This window comes from Syngnathus floridae, chromosome 7 (assembly GCF_059516105.1).
Source record: "Syngnathus floridae isolate MCC-2025c chromosome 7, RoL_Sflo_1.0, whole genome shotgun sequence".
In the NCBI taxonomy this organism is placed as follows: Eukaryota; Metazoa; Chordata; class Actinopteri; order Syngnathiformes; family Syngnathidae; genus Syngnathus; species Syngnathus floridae.
This window is the reverse complement of record NC_142419.1, coordinates 2,103,217-2,123,098: the sequence shown is the minus strand read 5'-3', so window position 1 is coordinate 2,123,098 and position 19,882 is coordinate 2,103,217. Positions and strand designations below refer to the sequence as shown.

The 19,882-nt window shown below is 45.2% G+C and overlaps 1 protein-coding gene across 20 annotated transcripts in view; it reads left to right on the top strand.

Annotated features, from left to right (window-relative positions):
• brip1 (BRCA1 interacting DNA helicase 1) overlaps positions 1–19,882 on the top strand; it is a 204,647-nt gene that overhangs the window by 54,625 nt on the left and 130,140 nt on the right. For 19 of the 20 annotated variants that reach the window (XR_015859329.1, XR_015859326.1, XR_015859327.1 and 16 more), the window contains 3 exons: positions 9,509–9,730; positions 9,909–10,108; positions 10,216–10,348. The exons of the other annotated variant lie outside the window; for it this stretch is intronic. Coding sequence is in view for 15 of the 19 variants with exons in the window: in XM_088380208.1 (XP_088236334.1) it covers positions 9,509–9,730; positions 9,909–10,108; positions 10,216–10,348 (555 nt within the window). In the remaining 4 variants the exon portion in view is untranslated. The remainder of the gene's footprint in view (positions 1–9,508; positions 9,731–9,908; positions 10,109–10,215; positions 10,349–19,882) is intronic. 20 annotated transcript variants of the gene reach the window in all.

The following is a 19,882-nucleotide window of genomic DNA, read 5'->3' as shown; positions in this document are numbered from 1 at the left end:
GTCACATGCACCCGCAGAGAGGCGCGCACCTCCCAGGTCGCCACAACACCTCCCACTCGATCTTTGCGTGGTGTAACCCGGAAAGATCGCACTTCTCAGGCGAACCAGTGTCCATCACCCTGATCCTCTGTGGGGATGAGGATGATGAGGCACCGCACATCCCTTCTCAGTATGGTTCCCTTGCAGTCCTTTTCCTTAGACTCCTTGGCAACCAGATTTGGAGACTTGAGTTGAAACCTTCATTTGGACATCCCGGACGATGCCTTTGGAATCTGCATTTACACTGATGACTCTTGCTAGCTTGAACTGCCCCCTTAGTACATTTTGGTCTCAAACCCAAACTATGTCTCCAACGGCAACATTCCTATACACAATATGCCACTTGCTGCAGATGAAGAGGTTTGGACCTGCAAGTTGGCTCCAGGATTTCCAAAAGTAGCCAACTTGCTTCTATATCTCTTGCAGTCTTTTGAAGTGGTAAGTAGTGTAGTCGAATGCCTTGAAATTTCCGCTCTGCGTGGCTCGACCAAGCAACAGGGTGTCTGGAGTGATGCATTGGATGCGGTCTTCACGGCTCTGGATTCTGGCGTCGATAGGCCTTTCATTGGCTAGGTTGAGCACAGTCAGGAATTCACTGAACGTAAGGCCTTGTCCTGTACCAAGACTTTGGATGGCTCTTTTCGTGATCTTGACAGCAGCTTCGGCTACACCATTTTGGTGAGGTGAATCGGCTGGAAGGATTCTCCACATCCAGTAGGACCCATTCTTGATAGCATACTCTTCGAGCGATGTCTGGTTTTGTTGTTTCAGGAAAGTGTACATTTCTTCGAGGACAGGTTTTGCTCCAATAAAGTTCGTACCTGGATCGGACCAGATCTTCTGAGGATGGCCTCAGACAGATGTGAACCTCTGTTAGGCCACTAGAAAGCACTCTGTTGCTAGCGTGTTTGCCAGTTCAATGTGTATGGCTCAGCTTGACATACAACAGAAGAGTACGCCCCATACCTTCATGCTCACTCTCCTCTTGACGTCATCCTTCACTTGGTATAGTCCGAAGAGGTCAACAGATGTAAATTGAAATGGTGCAGCCGGACTTAACCTCTCTTCAGGCAAATCTCCCATTACTTGCTGACACACTCTTGCGTTTGCCTTTTTGCAGACGACACACTTGTCAACAATTGGCGTTATTCTCCCTCCGATGACCCATGCTCTCTTTCGCATCCGCAGCAAAGTTCCTGCCACTTCATCATGACCCTCACTGTGTGCTTCTCGGGCACGGAGTGTGGAGATCCAAGCTTGGAAAGGTAAGAGAGGAACAGCTCTGTGGTCTTCTTTAAAGGTCTGGATCCTGCCACCACACATCAGGAGTCCACTTAAGTGATCCTTGTAAACGACCAGTCCGTTGTTGTGTTTCGAAAGTGCACACCCTCCTGTCTGTTCTGGAACACAGCTTCTCTTTCATCGATCGTGATGATGCCAGATGACTGCACTGCCTCCCACTTTTCTTTATCTCAAATCTTACACAGGAACTCTTTAGCTGCTCTCAAAGTCCATGCTATTGTCCCAACCAGCTGCCTTATGCTGCTGAAGCACCTTTCGTCCAATAGCTTTTGGACTGCTACTGCCGGTGGTCCTCTGGACGGCTCCTTTCTGCTTTGCTGGAGCCACAATGCCAAGTGGATCATAGAGACCAGAGACTTGGCTTAACAGCTCTCTTCTGGTGAGTGGGTCTGGGATTTGTTCTCTTACTTCCTCTCTTAGTAAGTTCTGGCCGAGGCGCATTGTCTTCCTTTTCTTGGAGTAGTTAACTTAAACCATGACATGTAGCTTGTCATCTTTGATGGTATAACTAAGGCCGAGGGCTTTGTTGTCCACTTCAGTAAGCTGGTTTGGCAGAATCATGGTCTTTGACTCCATCTTCTCACCTTCCGGCCCTTTCCTCCCACTGTGATCAGAGTAGACCCAGGGCTTCATGAAGAATCCCCCTGCTTTAAGGATCTGCTCGATGTTCGACGTGAGGAGTTTCAGTTGGTCGAGGTCGTTGTGAGAAGTCAAGATGGCGTCGACATATGCGTCTTCCTCTAGCACACACTTCTCCTCTTTGAAGAAATGGCTGAATGGAGGCAGGTTGGCGGTCTCTCGCATGGCGAGTTCGGCTATGAACCTGCAGGATTGTGTCCAATGTTGACTCTTGTTATGGCAAAATCTTCTATTTTAGATTCCTCAGTATCACGCCACAGGAACCTGTGCAGGTGGACCTCTCTTTCTTCCAGCCAGACAGAGTTGTACATTCTGTGGACGTCACCAAGAGCAGCAAAGACTCCAGTTCGGGAACCTGAGCAGGACAGCTCTGATTGTATTCAGGACGTCAGGACCTTTGATCAGCATATCGTTCAAACTCAGGCCTCTGTACTTCTGGCTGCTGTTCCATACTAGCCTCACTGGGGTGGAGACTGAATGGGGATTTGGTCCAATCAGGTGACTTATGTACCACCCAGTCCAGTTCTGCAGAACTTCTTTGTATAGCTTCACTGCAGCCTTGCGATTAACATGGACTTGTGAGCTATTGGCCCTCTTCCACTCTGGTTCCTTTACCAGCTGCCTCTCCATTCTGCAAAATGTGGCTTCAACCGCTCTTTTATTGTTGGGTAGAGATACTGGATCTGCTGTCCATGGGTACTTAGCGTGCCAGTGTGGTTCAGGGCTGTGATGGTCCCCTTTCACATACGTCAAACCATCTCTTCCCATCTCCATCTCTCGTTCTTCAGCCAATGTCATCTCTTTCCCCCCGGGTTGGCGGTTCCCGCAACGGCATCCTCCGCATCTCGGCTCACAAGCGGCTCCGATGCTTTCCCATTTTCACCACTTCAGAAAGTCTCTGCTGCTAATGGCTGTATTGCACTGGGTGCTGGGATGGTTGGGAGCCTGGAAGGAGACTGGATCCTTCCAGGTGAGCTCAGTTTATTTGACTGCTGCAGTTCTCATGGATCTTGTGAAGTGTTTTTGATGTATGAGCCATGAAGGTGACTTCTTCGAAGAGGTCTGGGTGCCTGCCTCCGATGGTCTTGCCGAGCGGGCCGTCCCAAAGCACTAGGTCACAGACAGAACGTACCTTCTGGGGTACCAACTGCCCTTCTTTGTGGCTGATCAGAAGTTGCACTTCCTTTGGTCTTGCAAGGTCTTGGAGGGAAACATCCGGGAAGATCCTCTGTAACTTGACTGCTGGAACATGTATGTTTTATCAACAGTTGGTGTGACTTGAGAGTTCCTCTTGGAGTACTGGCACGTATCCTGAGGAGGTAGCACTTGGTTGCTACAGACACCTTCATCCCTCCAACGCTGTAAACCACCAGTGTCACATCTTGACTTCTCAGGTTTAACTTGCTTGCAGCTTTGTGCGTTATGTAGTTTGTGTCTGATGCCCGGTCGATCAGGGTCCCAATTCTTTGCCCATCGTTGGCAGTGACGTTAAGGAGCATTAGGATTACTGGGTACTCGTTTAAGCAGTTTTCCTCCAGAAGGCCTCTCTCAGCTGCAGTGGAGTTGTATGCCCTGGATGCTACATTGCAAAAGGCGTCGACACTGCTGCGCGAGCTCCGGCGTAAGTTTGGAGAGGAACTTTTATTGAGTTTCTGTGTATCTTTTGCCCTCAGCTCTCACTGGACTGGATTTGGGTGTTCCCTGGGACTGAGGTCTGGCAACTAGACAGAGAAGCTAGTGGTGTTGGTCTTTGCACTCTGGATTCCTGCACAGGTAAGTAGTCTTCTTGCAGTCGTCGCCGTTGTGGACTTCGAGGCAGCTTTTGCAGGCACCAAGCTGATCTGCTGCGTCCCTCTTCTCCGATGGCATTAGGTTTATCCTAAACTTTCTGCAGAAATATAGTTTCTTTCTGTGCTTTGGGTCACCACAAATGATGCAGCCTACTGTTTCACTGCTGGACTTGGTTGTCTTTGTCCTGGCATACTTTTGAAACTTGGTTTTATCCTTGGCAGGTTCGACGACATCTCTCAGCTGATCCAGTTGTTCATATATGGATTCTTGTGATTTCAGGTATGTGATTAGCTTGTCGAAGCGGTTGTGGCAGTTAACAGCATTTCTCTCATCAGCAGCATAGGTCAGCCAGTCTTTCTTTAAGGTTTCCGGGAGCTTGCCCTCGATGGATTTAGTCACCATCGGGTTCTTAATGGCGTCTGCATTACCCAGTTCTCTTAAATCATAAAGAGCCTTTTCCACCATTTGGATGAGCTCTATGACTTTTCTTGGCTGATCGTTCCGGACTGGTGGAGTCGCTTGTAGCTTTTCGATGATCTTGAAAGCGATGGTGGTTTGGTTCCCAAACTGGTTCTCCAGGACTCGAAAGATGTCATCTGATGAGTTGTATGTCGACAGACATAGATCTCTAGCCACCTTCTCATCGAGGCTATCAAGCAGTTGAAATTTCTTCACCTCTTTGGAGCTGTTCGGTTCCCCTTGTTTCTGCAGAGCCTCCCATTCTTGCCTCCATCTGTAGTAGCCTCTCTGGTTACCAGCAAACTTTAGTAGGGCTGTGGCTGTTAGCTTTATGGCTGCCACTGGATGAGGACCTGGGCGTTCTTCATCGTCTGATTTCATCTTTGCTGCTTTGATGAAGGCTGCCTTTCTTGACGACAACTGGGTAAGGTGCACCTCCAGCTGTCTTAGGTGGTCATCAAAGTCTCTTTGTTCGGTAGGGGGAGCCCAGCGGTTCCAGTTCTGGTGCGCTTCTTTTGCCTTAAGCACCAACTTCTCTAAGTGAGTCAGCGTGAACTCATAAGCCTCCAGAGTTATGTCTGGCTGGTCGGATGAGACATTTCTGCGCTCAACATCTGCAACATGGCTAGCTAGGGACAGTTCTTTTCCTCCATATACGCCCCATTGTGTCTCTTGAATTAGACATTTAACTTCTTTAGTCTTTTGCCCACAATCCTTCTCCGTCTTTTCTAAGTCGGTTCTCAGTTGGACATCTAGATCCTCCACAGTCGTTACATGGGCCTCTGCCATGTATGCGGCTTCCATTTCTTCGTTTGCATCCATGACTCTGGAGCTCTCTAGTGTAAGCTTCTTGAAGTTCTCCTTGAAGTCCTCTATTGACATCTCTGTGTGGGTCCTCATAATGCTATTGGCAAGACGGGAGAAAAGTCTCTTAGCTGTGGTCCTTTCCAATTTCAAATCATCAAGTGACTTTGCCACCTTGTCCTCTTCAGCTGATGGGCAGCAGGCTTTTATCCTCCAGGCCCGCAGGAGGAGTGTCTTCCCTCTCGGTTGTGGCCACAAGTGGAGTCTTCACCGGTCCCAGGCAGTTTTTCACTGGCAAGTGTATTTTAACTTCATGGGTTTCCACACTTGAAAAGGAAGGATTTGACCAGACTGGGATTTCACTCTTTGTTCAGGTTTTATTGAGCGAAACAAGGTGAAAAATTGGTAGTCCCTTTGGTCTCCTCTTCCCATGAGTTCTTTCCTTTCTCCGTGGAGCTCGGTGCTGTTTGCTGCTGCTGCTGCTGTGTTGCTCACTGAACAAAAAGCTTGTGTTGTTTGCTGATGAACACTGGTGTGTGCGTGCTCCTAATCAGTCAAAATTGCGCTCAGCTGTTGAGGCGCTCTGTGGAGCTCCGCTGCGGGCTGCGCGTTCACGTCACACACCTGCAGTGACCCCTTGTGGTCACATGCACCCGCAGACGGGTGCGCACCTCCCAGGTCGCCGCAACAGGCACCCTTGCTTGTAAATCAGTATGGGAACATATTGTGACGCTCCTTTGGTAAATTACAAATGAGAATCTCTTATTCTAAATTGTCTGTGCTCATGGGACATGAATCAACCAACAAATGACGAAAAGCAATCTGTTCTTTTTTTGGTTTATCACAATTTTGAAAGCAAAGAAGCTGCCTGAGGACATCAAAAGTGCTATAATTCGTGAATACAAGACCTCCAAAGTGTATATAGCCATTTCCAAAGAACCTCCCTGGATGAGGGAGAAAGAGAAAAAAAAAACAAGTTTGATGCAAATGCTTGAAAAAAACCCACAGCAAACATCCAAAGTCCTGAAGGCCAACCTGGAATAGTCTGGGATCATGCTTTCGACATGTACCATACGCCGCACACTGAACCAAGCCAGGCATCATGGACAAAGCAATGACTAAACTTTGCTAAGGAGTACCTGGACAAACCACAATCCTTTGGGGAAAATGTTTTTTGCACGGATGAGACAAAATTAAAGCTTTCTGTCAATGTATTCAGAAAATGAATGTATGTAAAATATGAAGGGGTGCCAATACTGATAAGGACAAAGGTATGTTGCTAAAAATGTCATTCTAGTAATGTTTGTGTTTTTGAAAGGAGCGTTTAGTCAAACACCGAAATTTATTTCTGAATAACTTTGGGTAAGAGTACATTTTCAAGAATTACAGTGGTGTCCTTAAATTGGTGCCGATAACGAACCGATTCTCAACATCTCGATTTTATCTAAGTTAAGAAATAAGAAATTGAGAGACATCCATTTTTTAATCCCAGCAAGACGTGCCTCATGATTTCAGCAATCCTGTGGATTTGTGATTTCCAGTGGCATAATTGGGTATTGTACGCATAACAATGAAATCTAATGTTATATTTACGTATAATGCCAACAAGTGGAAGCATGTCAAAACATTACAGAAAAGGTCTAAGAACAGATCCCTGTCGGACGCCACGTCACATTAAGGTCAGAAGTTGTGTTGCCATACACTACACCAGGAAAGTGCTGACCTGAAATATCAATGCCCATTGTAAGACCTCTAACAGTATGTTATGATTGGCAGTGTCAAAAGCAGCACTAAGATTGAGTAATAATAGTATTGATGAGGTGTCCGAGCTTGTAGGTAGGTTGGAGAAGGTTTAGCAAGGCTTGTCTCAGTAGAGTGGTCAGCTCTGAAACCAGGTTGAAATCGATTTTTAGCAACTATATAATCATTAAGTTGTTGCACCAAGACTTTTTCTGGGAATTTTTGCAATGAATGGGAGATTTGACGCCAGCCTATAATTAACAAATAATAATAGAAATAATTATTGAACGAGTTTGCCAGAAATTGGGTTGAGTAAGAAAGTTGTCGGTTTTGCCATATATTTGTTTTCCCATACATTTGCCATACAGTTGTGTAAGACTTTCAAGGGACACGTTTTTAAAATGTGAGAGGCCTTATTTATTTTAACTTCCGTAATTGTAGTTTTTGACTGGGTTGTTGGAACAGTCTCTGTGATCTCATCCCTAATGGACTGAATCTTCTGAGTGAAAAATTCCATCAATTTTTTTTTGTATTGTATTTCGGCAGGCTGTCACACCATGCCTGACAGAAGACCTCATGGTTAGTTACACACCATTTGCACTCAAGCTTCCTGTGCAATTGTTTATATGCGCGAGTTTCATCCATGTACCAGGGAGTAAGCCTCGTAGGACAAGTTTAAATTCAGTAGGACAGTGATAAATTCTCCTGTTTTACATTTTACTCATTCAGTTGTGGTCTATATAAAGTGGAACAGCGATGCTTTTGTCTAAATTCCTCGTTTTGAGAGCATCACAGGTTCCTCTTTTCTACTTGTTCTGAGGTGCGGCTCAGAGCAAACCGTTCTGGTGCGGTCTCTTTAAATGCAAATGAGAAACTTCACACCACAGTCCCTCTAGGCAGCAAGATGTCCAACTCCCTTTCCGGTCGACACATTTGTAGTTATAGCCGAGGTAGCGTTTACTTGCGCCGCAAACCTTTTGATTGATTAAAATATGTCACTGGCAGAAGAATTGTCCATACATACATAACATGTAACAAAATAAATCCCCTCACAATATTTATGAACACTTCTTGAAAACAAGCACTGCAGTCAAGCTGCAAAGTAAGATAATCCTAGCGCTAGTGTTAGTGAAAAGCTAACTAATGCATTTAACAGATTGTGTTCCCCTAGAATAAAACAGCACCTTTGATGCAATTCATCTGGTACAACTACTCAAAATACACCCACAAGAAGTGAAAACATTGAGTGCACAGCTCCAAAATCAGCAGAAAGACTGACGCTAATGATATGACAACAAGTGCATAGACATGCAATATTATTAAAGTGAAATACAGTTTATTATTTTTGTGGCATCTCAAGCTTACCGCTTTACTGTGTCTGTCATTTCCATAGAGTGAAGGAACTGAACCATCAATGAAACGAAGTCTTTCAGCAAATCATTCTCTATATTGACAAAAGATTTCTGAAACACTCGTCCTTTAACAAGCAGGGCTTTGCCCACAGACATGAGAACACTGCTTGAAAAATGAATTTTGACTAGGCACTTCTTTGAGGTTCTTATGTTGGGGGACGGTTCAATGATTTGTGTGAATTGATGCATCCGACAATGGAACATTTTGATCGCTCCACTTTGGCATCCTTGAGTTGTTTGGACTATAAAAGTCTCCGAGTAATAAACATGGCAGATTTGCGAAACCGTCGATCATAAAAGTATCTCTGCAGCACCTGGAGGGATAGATTCGTCTTTTCAACACTCCTGGAGACTCCAAATACACAAGAAAATGATTTTAAAAGCAAAAAAAGTCGATTTTCCATGCCATTTAAAAGGCTGTCATGAATTTCGCTGCTCATTAAGAATCCACAAGTGGATGAGACATTGGAACCAGGTGTGAGATTATCAATTGAAGCAATATTAGAGGGGAATGAGGCAGTTGCCAGAGGAAGTAGCTCAGTCGTTGTTGCAGAATTAATATTACGGCTGCTGTAGCTTTAATTGCATTCCTGATGTTAAGAGAAAGCCAAAACTTAGTGATCAGGCCATAACAGTAGTGTACGGTACCATTATATTTCCTTCAACCTTTGCTGCTAAGACATGAAGAAAGAGCCTTCTTGGCTTGGCCAGCTGACTGCAAACCCACTCCAGAACCGCTCCGAGCTCATCAATCCAACAAGACGTTCAGTGAGTGCAAAAAACCAGGGTAAAAAACGTTTGGTGCTTAAATTAGGTTACAGGATTTAAGTTAGTTCATGGCCATCCCCGTAAAACCATTTCATGACATGATATTTTATTTTAGGTTGCTTTTATTGTTTGTCTTGTTCGTCAGTTGGTATTCTCATTATTTGCTATTCTTTCCATCGTAATTAGTTTTCCTTGATATACTACTTGTAATGCACATGTAGATTTAGAGAATAAATGTCCATATCATAAAGCTACACAGGGTATCATGAGTGTGCTTAAATAAAAGCAAGTTACCTCTACGTTCCAGAACAAGCGCAAACCTTTTTACTGGAGCAGCCTTCTGACAGAGGTTTTTCATGAGTTTAAGCCTTTTTAAACTTTGAAGAAAAACAATGGGATGCCCTTAGTGGAGGTTGATTGTACTGCAGGCAGTAGAATTCCACTGCCATTGACTAAATAATTACTTAATTAATTTGATCATTAATGACACCATATTTGCCACAGAAAGTAATTGTCTTACTGGTCCGTATCACAATATTGTCTTTACATCTTAGGGACGATCATGCCATTACTTCCATGCAGTGCAGAAAATCGGCAGCCAGAGCACAATGCAGTTGGTCCATGGAATTCACCAAGCCTGGGACATTGAGGACCTGGTCTCATTGGGCAAACGGCTTCATTCATGTTCATATTATGCTGCTCGTGAACTCATGAAAGGCTCCGACATCATCTTCTGTCCTTATAACTACCTGTTAGATCCACTAATCAGAGAGAATGTGAGTAAACTCGGAAATCTTTGATAGAAAAGGAATTTGTGATTGTGCAATTACTTACGCAATGTTTAATGCATGTAGAATATAATTAAAACTGTAGCATACGATTGACTAGCTAATACGGGTAATAGCAGCAGTCATTTTTCTCCTCTCTCTAATCCATTGTTTTCTTGTCAACCAGATGGAGATTAATCTTGCAGGCCACATATTAGTTCTGGATGAAGCCCATAATATTGAAGACTGTGCTCGGGAAAGTGCCAGCTTCACATTAGACCATAATAGTTTGCTGATGTGCAGGGACGAGCTTGACAGCATGGTCAACAACAACATCCGGCGTTTAAAACACGAGCCTCTTAGGGATTTTTGCTATAGTTTAGTCAAGTGAGTGTAATTCTTTCCCTTTTTTCCTCCAGCCGTCCCGTGGCCTACATCTGTGTACAGTTTTTTTTTTTAATTATTCTTATTGTGAGGCATTTATGTCTGAATAGCTGGATCTGGCAGAGCCAAACCCTAATGTCTGATATGGAATATGAAGATGCATCTAAAGTTTGGAATGGAGATGAGATACTCAGCATTTTCCACACCCTGGGTATCACTCCTGAAAGTGTCCGGATGCTGAAGGTATGCTAGTATTATTGTACATAGAAACCATAACATTTTAGCATTTACAATTGTTGGTTGCTTTGGAGATTTTTTGTTTTTGTTTTTTCCAAAGCAATAACAATGAAATGTATACAGATAAAACAAACATAAATCTGTGATTGTGACCGTGTCCGTAGGTGTAGTTTCACATATATAATTATAGATGATGATATGGAGGGGACATTGAAAAAATAATTGCAAATTGTAATAATAGTTGGAATAATAACTATAGCAGTTGCTAATTTAAAAAAAAAAAAAAAATACCAGATGTAATGAAAAAGATATGCTAGGGAAAATAATATGATCGAATGATGCAAAATTCTTTTCAGGTTCTCAAAGTCAAGTCAAGTTTATTTATATAGCCCTAAATGACAGACAAGTCTCAAAGGGCTTCACATGTACAAAAATTGACAAATATTGTCAACATCCCCTGATCTTAAACTCCCAGGAGGGCAAGGAAAAACTCAAAAAAACCCTACTGGGGAAAATGAGAAACCTTGAGAAGAGACCACAGATGGGAGGATCCCCCTTCCAGGATGACCAGGCTGCAATGGATGCAGAGAGAAAACATAATGTAGAAAAATCCAAAGAAAAAGTGGATGTCCATATTCAAAGTAAAGCGCTGCAGGAAGGTGCCCTCAATTGTCCTGATCCCAATCGGTCGACAAGAAATCCCAACAGCCGTTTTCCGTTTTGGTGTCACTTCCCAACTGGGAAGGGGGCAAGACAGAGAACACAAACTCCAGCCGAATCGGCCAACACAGGTTAATTAAAGGCCATAGCTTAAAAATGTGTCTGTAGTCGTGTCTTAAATGTTTGAGGTAGCAGTTCTAATATCTACCGGTAGGGCATTTCAAAGCTCTGGACCCCAAATAGAAAATGCGATAAACCCTGCGGACTTCTTTTTGGCCCTCGGGGTCACTACAAGACTCAGGGATGAGAATCTTCAACGGATCTGCGGATTTCCTTGTTTTTTTTCGTCGGAAGTATCATTTTCGTGAATTGTGTAGATCCGTTGAGAAAATTGTTTTTATATGGGGTGGAGCGGCTGGCAGCAGTATTGCGACAACAGCCGCCTTATTTTCGGCAGCATTTTGGCGCTACTTTTGTCACATCACTTGCCTACTCATTTGCCTAATGAGCAAAAGTTTTAGCCAGCATGGTGAACGTTTTAGAGAAAAAAGATGAGGATCGTGCCAGGCAAATAGACAAGTTGAATGGGATCAGGAACTGCTTCAGATGGGCATGGTACGAGAGCAGCGTCATCTTACAACTCGGAACACAGTCCGTAAACACCTGCCTGACGGAACATATCCGTAAATTAGATGTCCCGGGGAAGGTTTTGTGCATTCTTTGTCAAGATGTGATAAAGTTAAAGTGAAGTTAAAGTCCCAATGATCGTCACACACACATCTGGGTGTGGTCAAATTTGTCCTCTGCATTTGACCCATCCCCGTGTGATTTTGATCCATCCCCTGGGGGAGAGGGGAGCAGTGAGCAGCAGCTGTGCCGCGCTCGGGAATCATTTGGTGATCGAACCCCCCAATTCCAACCCTTAATGCTGAGTGCCAAGCAGGGAGGCAATGGGTCCCATTTTTATAGTCTTTGGTATGACCCGGCCGGGGTTTGAACCCACAACCTTCCAGTCTCAGGGCGAACACTCTACCACTAGGCCACTAAGCTATGGAGGTCACAGCGCTTCGAACATTAAGGAGCACATCAAAACAAAAAACCACAAAGGTACGTTACTTTTACAAGCATGTGGGTAACATGTTACATGTAAGCTAATGTTAGGCTATTGTCATGATATCGTTAAAGAATACCGCATTTTTCAGACTATAAGTCGCGTTTTTTTTCATAGTTTGGGTGGGGGTCGACTTATACTGAGGAGCGACTTACATGTGAATTTTTTCACAAATTTTCAAAATTAAAAAAAGTGAAACCGCGATAAACGAACCGTGATGTAGCAAGGGATTACTGTAATTTGAACTGCAAGTGACGTCAGCGGCGCGGCGGTTGTTTACATAAAGGACAAAGATTGATCACGGGATGACGAAGGGCCCCACGTACTACCGGCATCATGAGCGGCTTTGTTTGTAAGTGACACGGAGGACGAAGAGTTTGAAGGATTTAATGATTTGGAGTGACACAGAAGGTTTGGAAAACTATTATGGCTTTTACGTGCGCCCGGTCCCACTCTACGGAGCTCTCTTTCACCTCCGTGGATGGAAGTCGGGGGCCGGCGCTCGGCAGCTGGCTGTCCGGGGACGGTGGATGGGGGTCGGACATTGCTCCTACGCACGCCCCGTCCTACTCTACGGAGGTCCCAGCCACCTCTGTGGCTGGAAGTGCCACCTCCGGAGATGGAAGTCCACACCGCCACACGCCTGGAAGTCGACGCCGGTGCTTGGGGCCGTGTGGCAACTTGTATATGTTTTTATCGTTACAGTTCAGTAGTTGTTGGCTCGTTGAACTCTTGTTTTGTTAAATAAAGAGCCGTTTACCAAACCCACGTCATTCCTGGTACTTTGTTAACGCAACAATATAGTTATATAGAAGATCTGTGAAATAACGACGAGGTTTAGGTCAGCGGCGCACGCGTGGCGTTGTTGACAAAGGATGAGGAATTTGATAGATGGATTTAATGATTTGGAGTGACACAGATGGTTTGATAATATTGTTGTTTATATGATAGTTATTTGATATATACTTTATATATCATTATATGGGTCTGTGGAATATTTAGGAACTCACAACGAGTCCGACGTCAGCGGCGCGGCGCGGCGCGTACGCGATATTGTTTACATAAAGGACGATCGATGGATTTAATGAATTGGAGTGACACAGATGGTTTTATAAACGTTTTATTTATGTAATAGTTATTTGAATAACTCTGAATGTTACGTCAGGCCCGTTCTCAGCTCTTCGTTTGTGTTTATGTCACCTTAGCATACCTATCGTTTAGCCTGTTGTTGCTCGTTCATGTCTGTTCTTGGTGTTGGATTTTGTCTAATAAATTTCCCCCAAAATGCGATTTATACTCCGGAGCGACTTATATATGTTTTTTTCACTTTATTGTGCTTTTTATGCCTAATGCGACGGATATTCCGGAGCGTCTTTTAGTCCGAAAAATACTGTAAATCTTGATAGATAGATAGATAGATAGATAGATAGATAGATAGATAGATAGATAGATAGATAGATAGATAGATAGATAGATAGATAGATAGATAGATAGATGCAAAAAATTAACAGTTTTCATCAAAAGGAAAAAGTCCAGAATTGATTGTCCCATTTTGATGTAATATTCACCTTGGTAGCCCACCAAGCAAGAATATTTTTTTAACAAAACTGTTGAAATTGAGTGATGAAATTAATGGTTTTGGGGTTGCTATACTGCCAAAATCCTGAAGTTTCCAGGGAGCTTTGCCTCCTGAGCCACCTCCGGGGCGTTTCCACTGGCCCCCTGCGGCCCCCAATGGGGGCCTGTGGGCCCTGTGGCCCCCAAGAAAGGCCTGTGGCCCCTGGCCCACTGCGGCCCCCAATGGGTGCCTGTGGCCCCTGGTCCACTGCGGCCCCTGGCCCCCTGCGGCCCCATTCGGGAGGCCTTTGCCCTCCCCCAGTGGGGCATGCGGCCCGCAGACCCCGGCTACTTTTCAGTGTTTTTTTTCATTTGCCGTTCTCATCCCTGAAGACTAGCATTTTGCGAGCGAAGGTTACGGGACGGAAGGCACAAGCGGTGTGCACGCTAAGGCTGATACAAAATTTGGACTTCTAGTTCATGAAACCCACAAAAAACAGGAATTCAAAATTAGAATAAACCAATCCACTCTTTTTCAAACCTATAAACTCTGCTTCTTATGTGCTGTATATTATATTTTGTTTGTATCTAGGTCTCATACAAAGTCATAATTTATGACTTTCACCTTGATTTATTGATTTATTGTTTAAATGCTTGAAATAAATTCATTCATTCATTCATTCATTCATTCGTTCATTCATCGTTCCCCGCCTCCTGCTTCTCCATCCATCTGGGCTGTGGCCTCCAGCACACACATAGCCAAAACAGCACATTCCACGTCCCTGGTCCTGAAATTCCTGTGTTTTTTTCTCTACAACGTCATGCTGACTGTGAACAACATGTTTACTGCTATTGTCGTCTAACATACAGAGAACATACCGGGAACATACACGCAGAATATTAGTTTTTGCTTATAAATGTCGGTTATCTGTATGTATGCAAGTTAAACTGATAGAGTACAGTGCAGGGCTCGCAACATTTCAAAATCTTTATATTGTCCTTTCACAACAGTTGTCGCTGTAGCAAAGCATTTTACTAAACAAAACATAATACATTACAATACCACAAAACATGCAATAATACAAGCAGGGCTTGCAGAATTTCAAAATCCCTAGTAGCCCTTCGGGTAGGCACTCTTAAGGTTTTGGTAGCCTGAAATGAAATGAACTGGCCCATTTTTATTAATGTTTTAATGCACGTTATAACAAATTTAACCAAATTAACATTTTTGGAACTTTTATTAATGCAGAACAAGAGCAAGAAAATACATTATTCTGGCAATTTAGAAAATGCCAGTAGTTGCTGTGTCAGTCTCATCTTCCTCAGACATTTACTCTTGTGCCACAGTCTCCTCTTCTCTGGTCACTGTTTTTTCAGTTTTGTGTACAATGTCTTGTAGCCTTTGTGTTCAACATAATAATAATAATTCATTCAATTTATATAGCGCTTTTCAAGGACCCAAAGACACTTACAGAGAAACAAGGTGAGGACGTACTGGGGGGACGAGAGGGAGACAGTAAAATAAAGTTAGAAACAGGACACCGGTTATGGGTAGTAGGCTTGAGAGATTGAGAGAAGAGGTATGTTTTCAAACGGGACTTGAATATGGGGAGTGAACGTGAGTCGCAGACAGATTGGGGAAGAGAGTTCCAGAGTCGGGGTGCTGTGCGGGAGAAGGCTCTGTCACCGAAGAATTTGAGTTTGGACTTTGGGACTGTCAGGCGTGAAGTAGTGGATTAGAAGGGACGGGTGGGGCAATGGAGGATGAGGAAGTCGGATAGGTAAGGGGAGGGCAGGTGGTGAAGGGCTTTGAAGGTGAGGAGATTTTGAAGATGATGCGCTGGTTGATGGGGAGCCAGTGGAGAGAGTGGAGAATGGGAGTAATGTGTTCGCAGGACCGGGTGTGGGTAAGGAGGCGGGCAGCAGAGTTGTGGACTAGTTGAAGTCTATGAAGGGAGTGAGCAGTGATGCCAGTGAGAAGGGAGTTGCAGTAGGCAAGCCGGGAGGAGATGAAGGCATGGATGAGGGATTCAGCGGCAGGGAGAGAGAGGCAGTGTCGGATTTTGGCGATGCGCCGAGGTGGAAGTAGGGGGTCTTGACAACGGAGATAACACGGTGGAAGGAGACGGTGGGGTCCAGGATAACATAGCGGTTGCGTGCCAGAAAGGATGGACTGATGGTTGAGGAGTCGATGGTGAGTAAGACGGGTTTTATTGAGGGTGGATTTAGTGCCTTATGAGGAGGAGCTCTGTTTTGCCACTGTTGAGTTTGAGGAAGTTGTGGGTCAGCCATGTTATTATTGTAGAGATGCAGGTTTCAAGGTGGGTGAGGGGAGGCTTTCGGGTAGGTGTGGTGCATATGTAGATCTGGGTGTCATCAGTGTAACAGTGGAAGTCCAGGTTGAGTTTGCGGATGACATAGCCCAGGGGGAAGAGGTAGCCGTTGAACAGGAGGGGGCCAAGAACTGAGCCTTGAGGGACCCCGTGTGTGACTGGAGAGAAGATGGATGTGTGGCCGGTGAAAGAGACAAACTGTTGCCTGTTGGTGAGATAGGAGGTGAGGCAGTCGAGTGCAGTGCCCTCAACACCTAGTTGGCGCAGCTTTTGAAGAAGGATGGAGTGGTTCACAGTGTCAAAGGTCGAGTAATCGCAGGATGTTGAGTGCACCGGAGCCTGCGGAAATGAAGAGATCATCGGTGACTTTAACGAGCGGTTTCGGTGCTGTGAAGTGGGCGGAATCCGGACTGGAAAGGTTCGTAGAGGTTGTTGGACTGGAGATGGATGTGGAGTTGGGCGGAGACGATGCGTTCCAGGGTTTTAGAGAACAACGAAAGGTTGGAAATGGGACAGTAGTTGGAGAGGTTGACTGGGTCCAGGGTGAGCTTTTTGAGGATGGCGTCAAATATATAGACAGTAGGAAAGTGGCAGAGGAATAGAGACAGATTAAAAAGGGTGGTGAGGTGAGGGAGGAGGACAGGGAGGCAGGCCTTAGTTAGGGTCGTTGGAAGGGGGTCGAGAGAGCAGGTGTTTGTCCTGGATGCGGTGATGATGTCCAGAATGTGGGAGGCGTTGACAGGAGAGAAGGCAGTGAGAGAGCGGAAGGGCGAGAAGTCAGGAAGGGGGGGGGGGGGGGGGGGGGGGCAGGAGAGGTAGGGGAGGAATAGTTACTGATGCTGGCGGTCAGAAAACTGTTGATTTGATGATGATGATAGAACTTTATTCATCCCACAGCAGGGAAATTTACTTGTCACAGCAACGTACAAGACTGCAAGAATACAAGAGACAAGTGCCAAATGTAAAAATGGATAAATAACAGACAAGGACAAACACAAGTGCCACTAGTAGCGGTAGACGAAACACATGATCAGGTGCCACGCATGTTGTAGAGTGGGAATGGAGGACCTGCGGAATCTTTCCTTCCTACACCGTGGGTGTAATAGTATTCTGCTAAAGGAGCTGCTCAGGGACCGCACAATGTCATGGAGGGGGTGAGAGGTGTTGTCCATGATAGATTTCAGTTTCATTAACGTCCTCCTCTCACCCACAACCTCAATGGAGTCCAGGGGACAGCCCAGGACAGAGCTCACTCTCTTGACCATCTTATTTAGTCTCCCCCTGTCCTGGTCCATACTGCCCCCACCCCAGCAGACCACAGCGTAGAGGATAGCTGAAGCCACCACAGAGTCATAAAAGGTCCTGAGGAAAGCCCTGCACACACCGAAGGACCTCAGTCTCTTCAGCAGGCGGAGGCAACTCTGGCCCTTCTTGTACAGGGCGTGGGTATGATCAGTCCAGTCCAGTTTGTTGTTAAGGCGAACACCCAGGAATTTGTAGTTCTCTTTCACCTCAATGTCCGATCCCTGGCTGTGGGGTGCGATTTTGTTGTTAAAGCTGAGAAGGAAAGTGTTCCAGAGTGTGGGTGAGGAGGGTGGGTCGATGGCCGGTGGCTGGAGCAATTTGTTGACGGTGGAGAACAGGATGCAGGGATTCCGGTTGGTACCATTAATGATGGATGAGAAGTGAGCGGATTTGGCAGCAAGAATTTCCGGTTCCGGTTTGCCACGTAGAGCGTCATGTAGAGCGCCGCAGCGAGATGATCTACATTCCTACATTTGTATATTCTTTTCTAGTTTTTTCTTGCTTTTTACATTTTTTACTCCACTCGGATTCACTCACTCGTCGCCTCATGAAACCACGTGTCGGGTCAGAAAACTCGGGGTTTTGGTTGAGATGCAGTCACATTTCCCATTACCGGTGTTCTACCGTTGTCTAATCTGGTGACTGGGTTTGAGTTTTTCTTTGCTTTTTACGTTTTTTACTCCACTTTTGGGAGATTACTTTTGTTGAAAGTTGCGGATCGTCAATCCCTGCCATTTCGACCACGTCACTGTCGTGGCCGTTTGCCTACCGTCGATCATCAGACGCATAAAGTATGGCTGTGGATCAAGAGGTTTGTACGGCTTCTTGCACCAACTGCACCCTTCTCTTAGAGAGGTTGTCCCTGCTAGAGGGACGTGTCCGCCAGCTAGAGTGCGATAGAGAATAGTGCGATAACAGTAGATGTGGCGGACACAGACGCAGACTGTAGTCAGCCCGCTAGCCCAGTTAGCATTAGCCCCAAGCGGCTTGCTAATGGCGATGAGCCAGGTAAGACGCATAGCCGTCCAAAGTCATCTCGGTCTACTGGCCCTCGCACTTTGGTCATAGGTGACTCCATTACCCGAAATATTACGCTTAAAAATCCAGCCACGGTAATGTGTATTTATGGGGGCAGAGCACCCGACATAGAAGCTAATCTTAGGGAGCTGACTCGCAATAGGCCTAGTCAACAGCGTAGTTCCAGCAACGCTAGCTACTCGGACATAGTGATGCACGTCGGCGCCAATGATGTTAGGATGAGGCAATGAGAGATCACAAAGAAAAACAGCGAGGACTTGTGATCTCGCCAGAAAGATGAGTCAGCATCGAGTATTTGTCTCTGGCTCCCTGCCTGGGAGAGGCACTGATGAGAGGTTTAGTAGATTAGTCTCCCTTAATCAATGGATGGCTGGGTTTTGTAAAAAGCAGGGAGTGTATTTTATAGATAACTGGTCCTCCTTCTGGGGCCGCCCCGACCTGCTGAGGAAGGACGGCCTTCATCCTAACCGTGAAGGCGCCTTCACTCTTTCTAGGAATATAGATTACTGTTTGAGCCACTCATGACAGGTCACTTTAGAGCAGGTCAGGGCACAGGTGATGAGACCACCTGTTAGGATGGGTTTGGAGTTTAAGTTAAAGTTAATTAGCTAGGCTAGGCTTCCAGCATGCGCATAGCTCCTTGTGTAGACTAGAGCGTCACAGTTTGAATCAGTACACGTGAACACACTTTCTACTGAGGTAGAAGACAAATCCAATCACTCCACCCCGACCGGTATTGCTGATGAAACGGTGCCTGTTTCAGATAATATTACATGTGTAACAAATATTTACTATCAAATTCCCACGGTCGTATAGTCCCACTGCGCTAATAAACATTTGAGAGGTGATGTCAGGCCTAGAGAACACGATCTTACTCGCATTTCATTGAAAAATCCTTCGATAGATACAAACCCTGATCGACCGATTACACTTAAACTCGGTTTTATGAATATTAGATCGCTTCATACGAAAGCAATTCTCGTTAATGACCTCATCACGGAACATAATCTAAATGTTTTTGGTCTTTGCGAGACCTGGTTAAAACCTAATGAACTGCTGCCGCTTAATGAGGCCTCACCTTCAAATTTTGTGAGCACATGTGGCGCGTCCTCGAAAAAAGGGTGGGGGTGTCGCCCTCATCTCAAATCCCGATCTTAGATTTAGGCCTCGTTCGATTAACGTATTTAAAACATTTGAAGTTCTCACTGTCCGATCCACCGCTTTACCGTCATTTTATCTTGCTGTCCACCCGGAGCTTACTCTGGCTTCCTGGATGAATTTTCAGAATTCGTGGCTGATCTAGTGACAAATGCGGATAATATAATAATCATGGGCGATTTCAATATCCACATGAATTTACCGTCAGAGCCACTTACTTCGTCGTTTCAGACTTTAACTGATACGTTTGGTTTTACGCAAGCCGTACAGGCAGCAACGCATAAGAATGGAAGTACCTTAGATCTGGTATTATCCCGAGGACTTGCAACCTCAAATATAACAGTACTGCCATACACTACTGTTTTGTCTGATCATTAC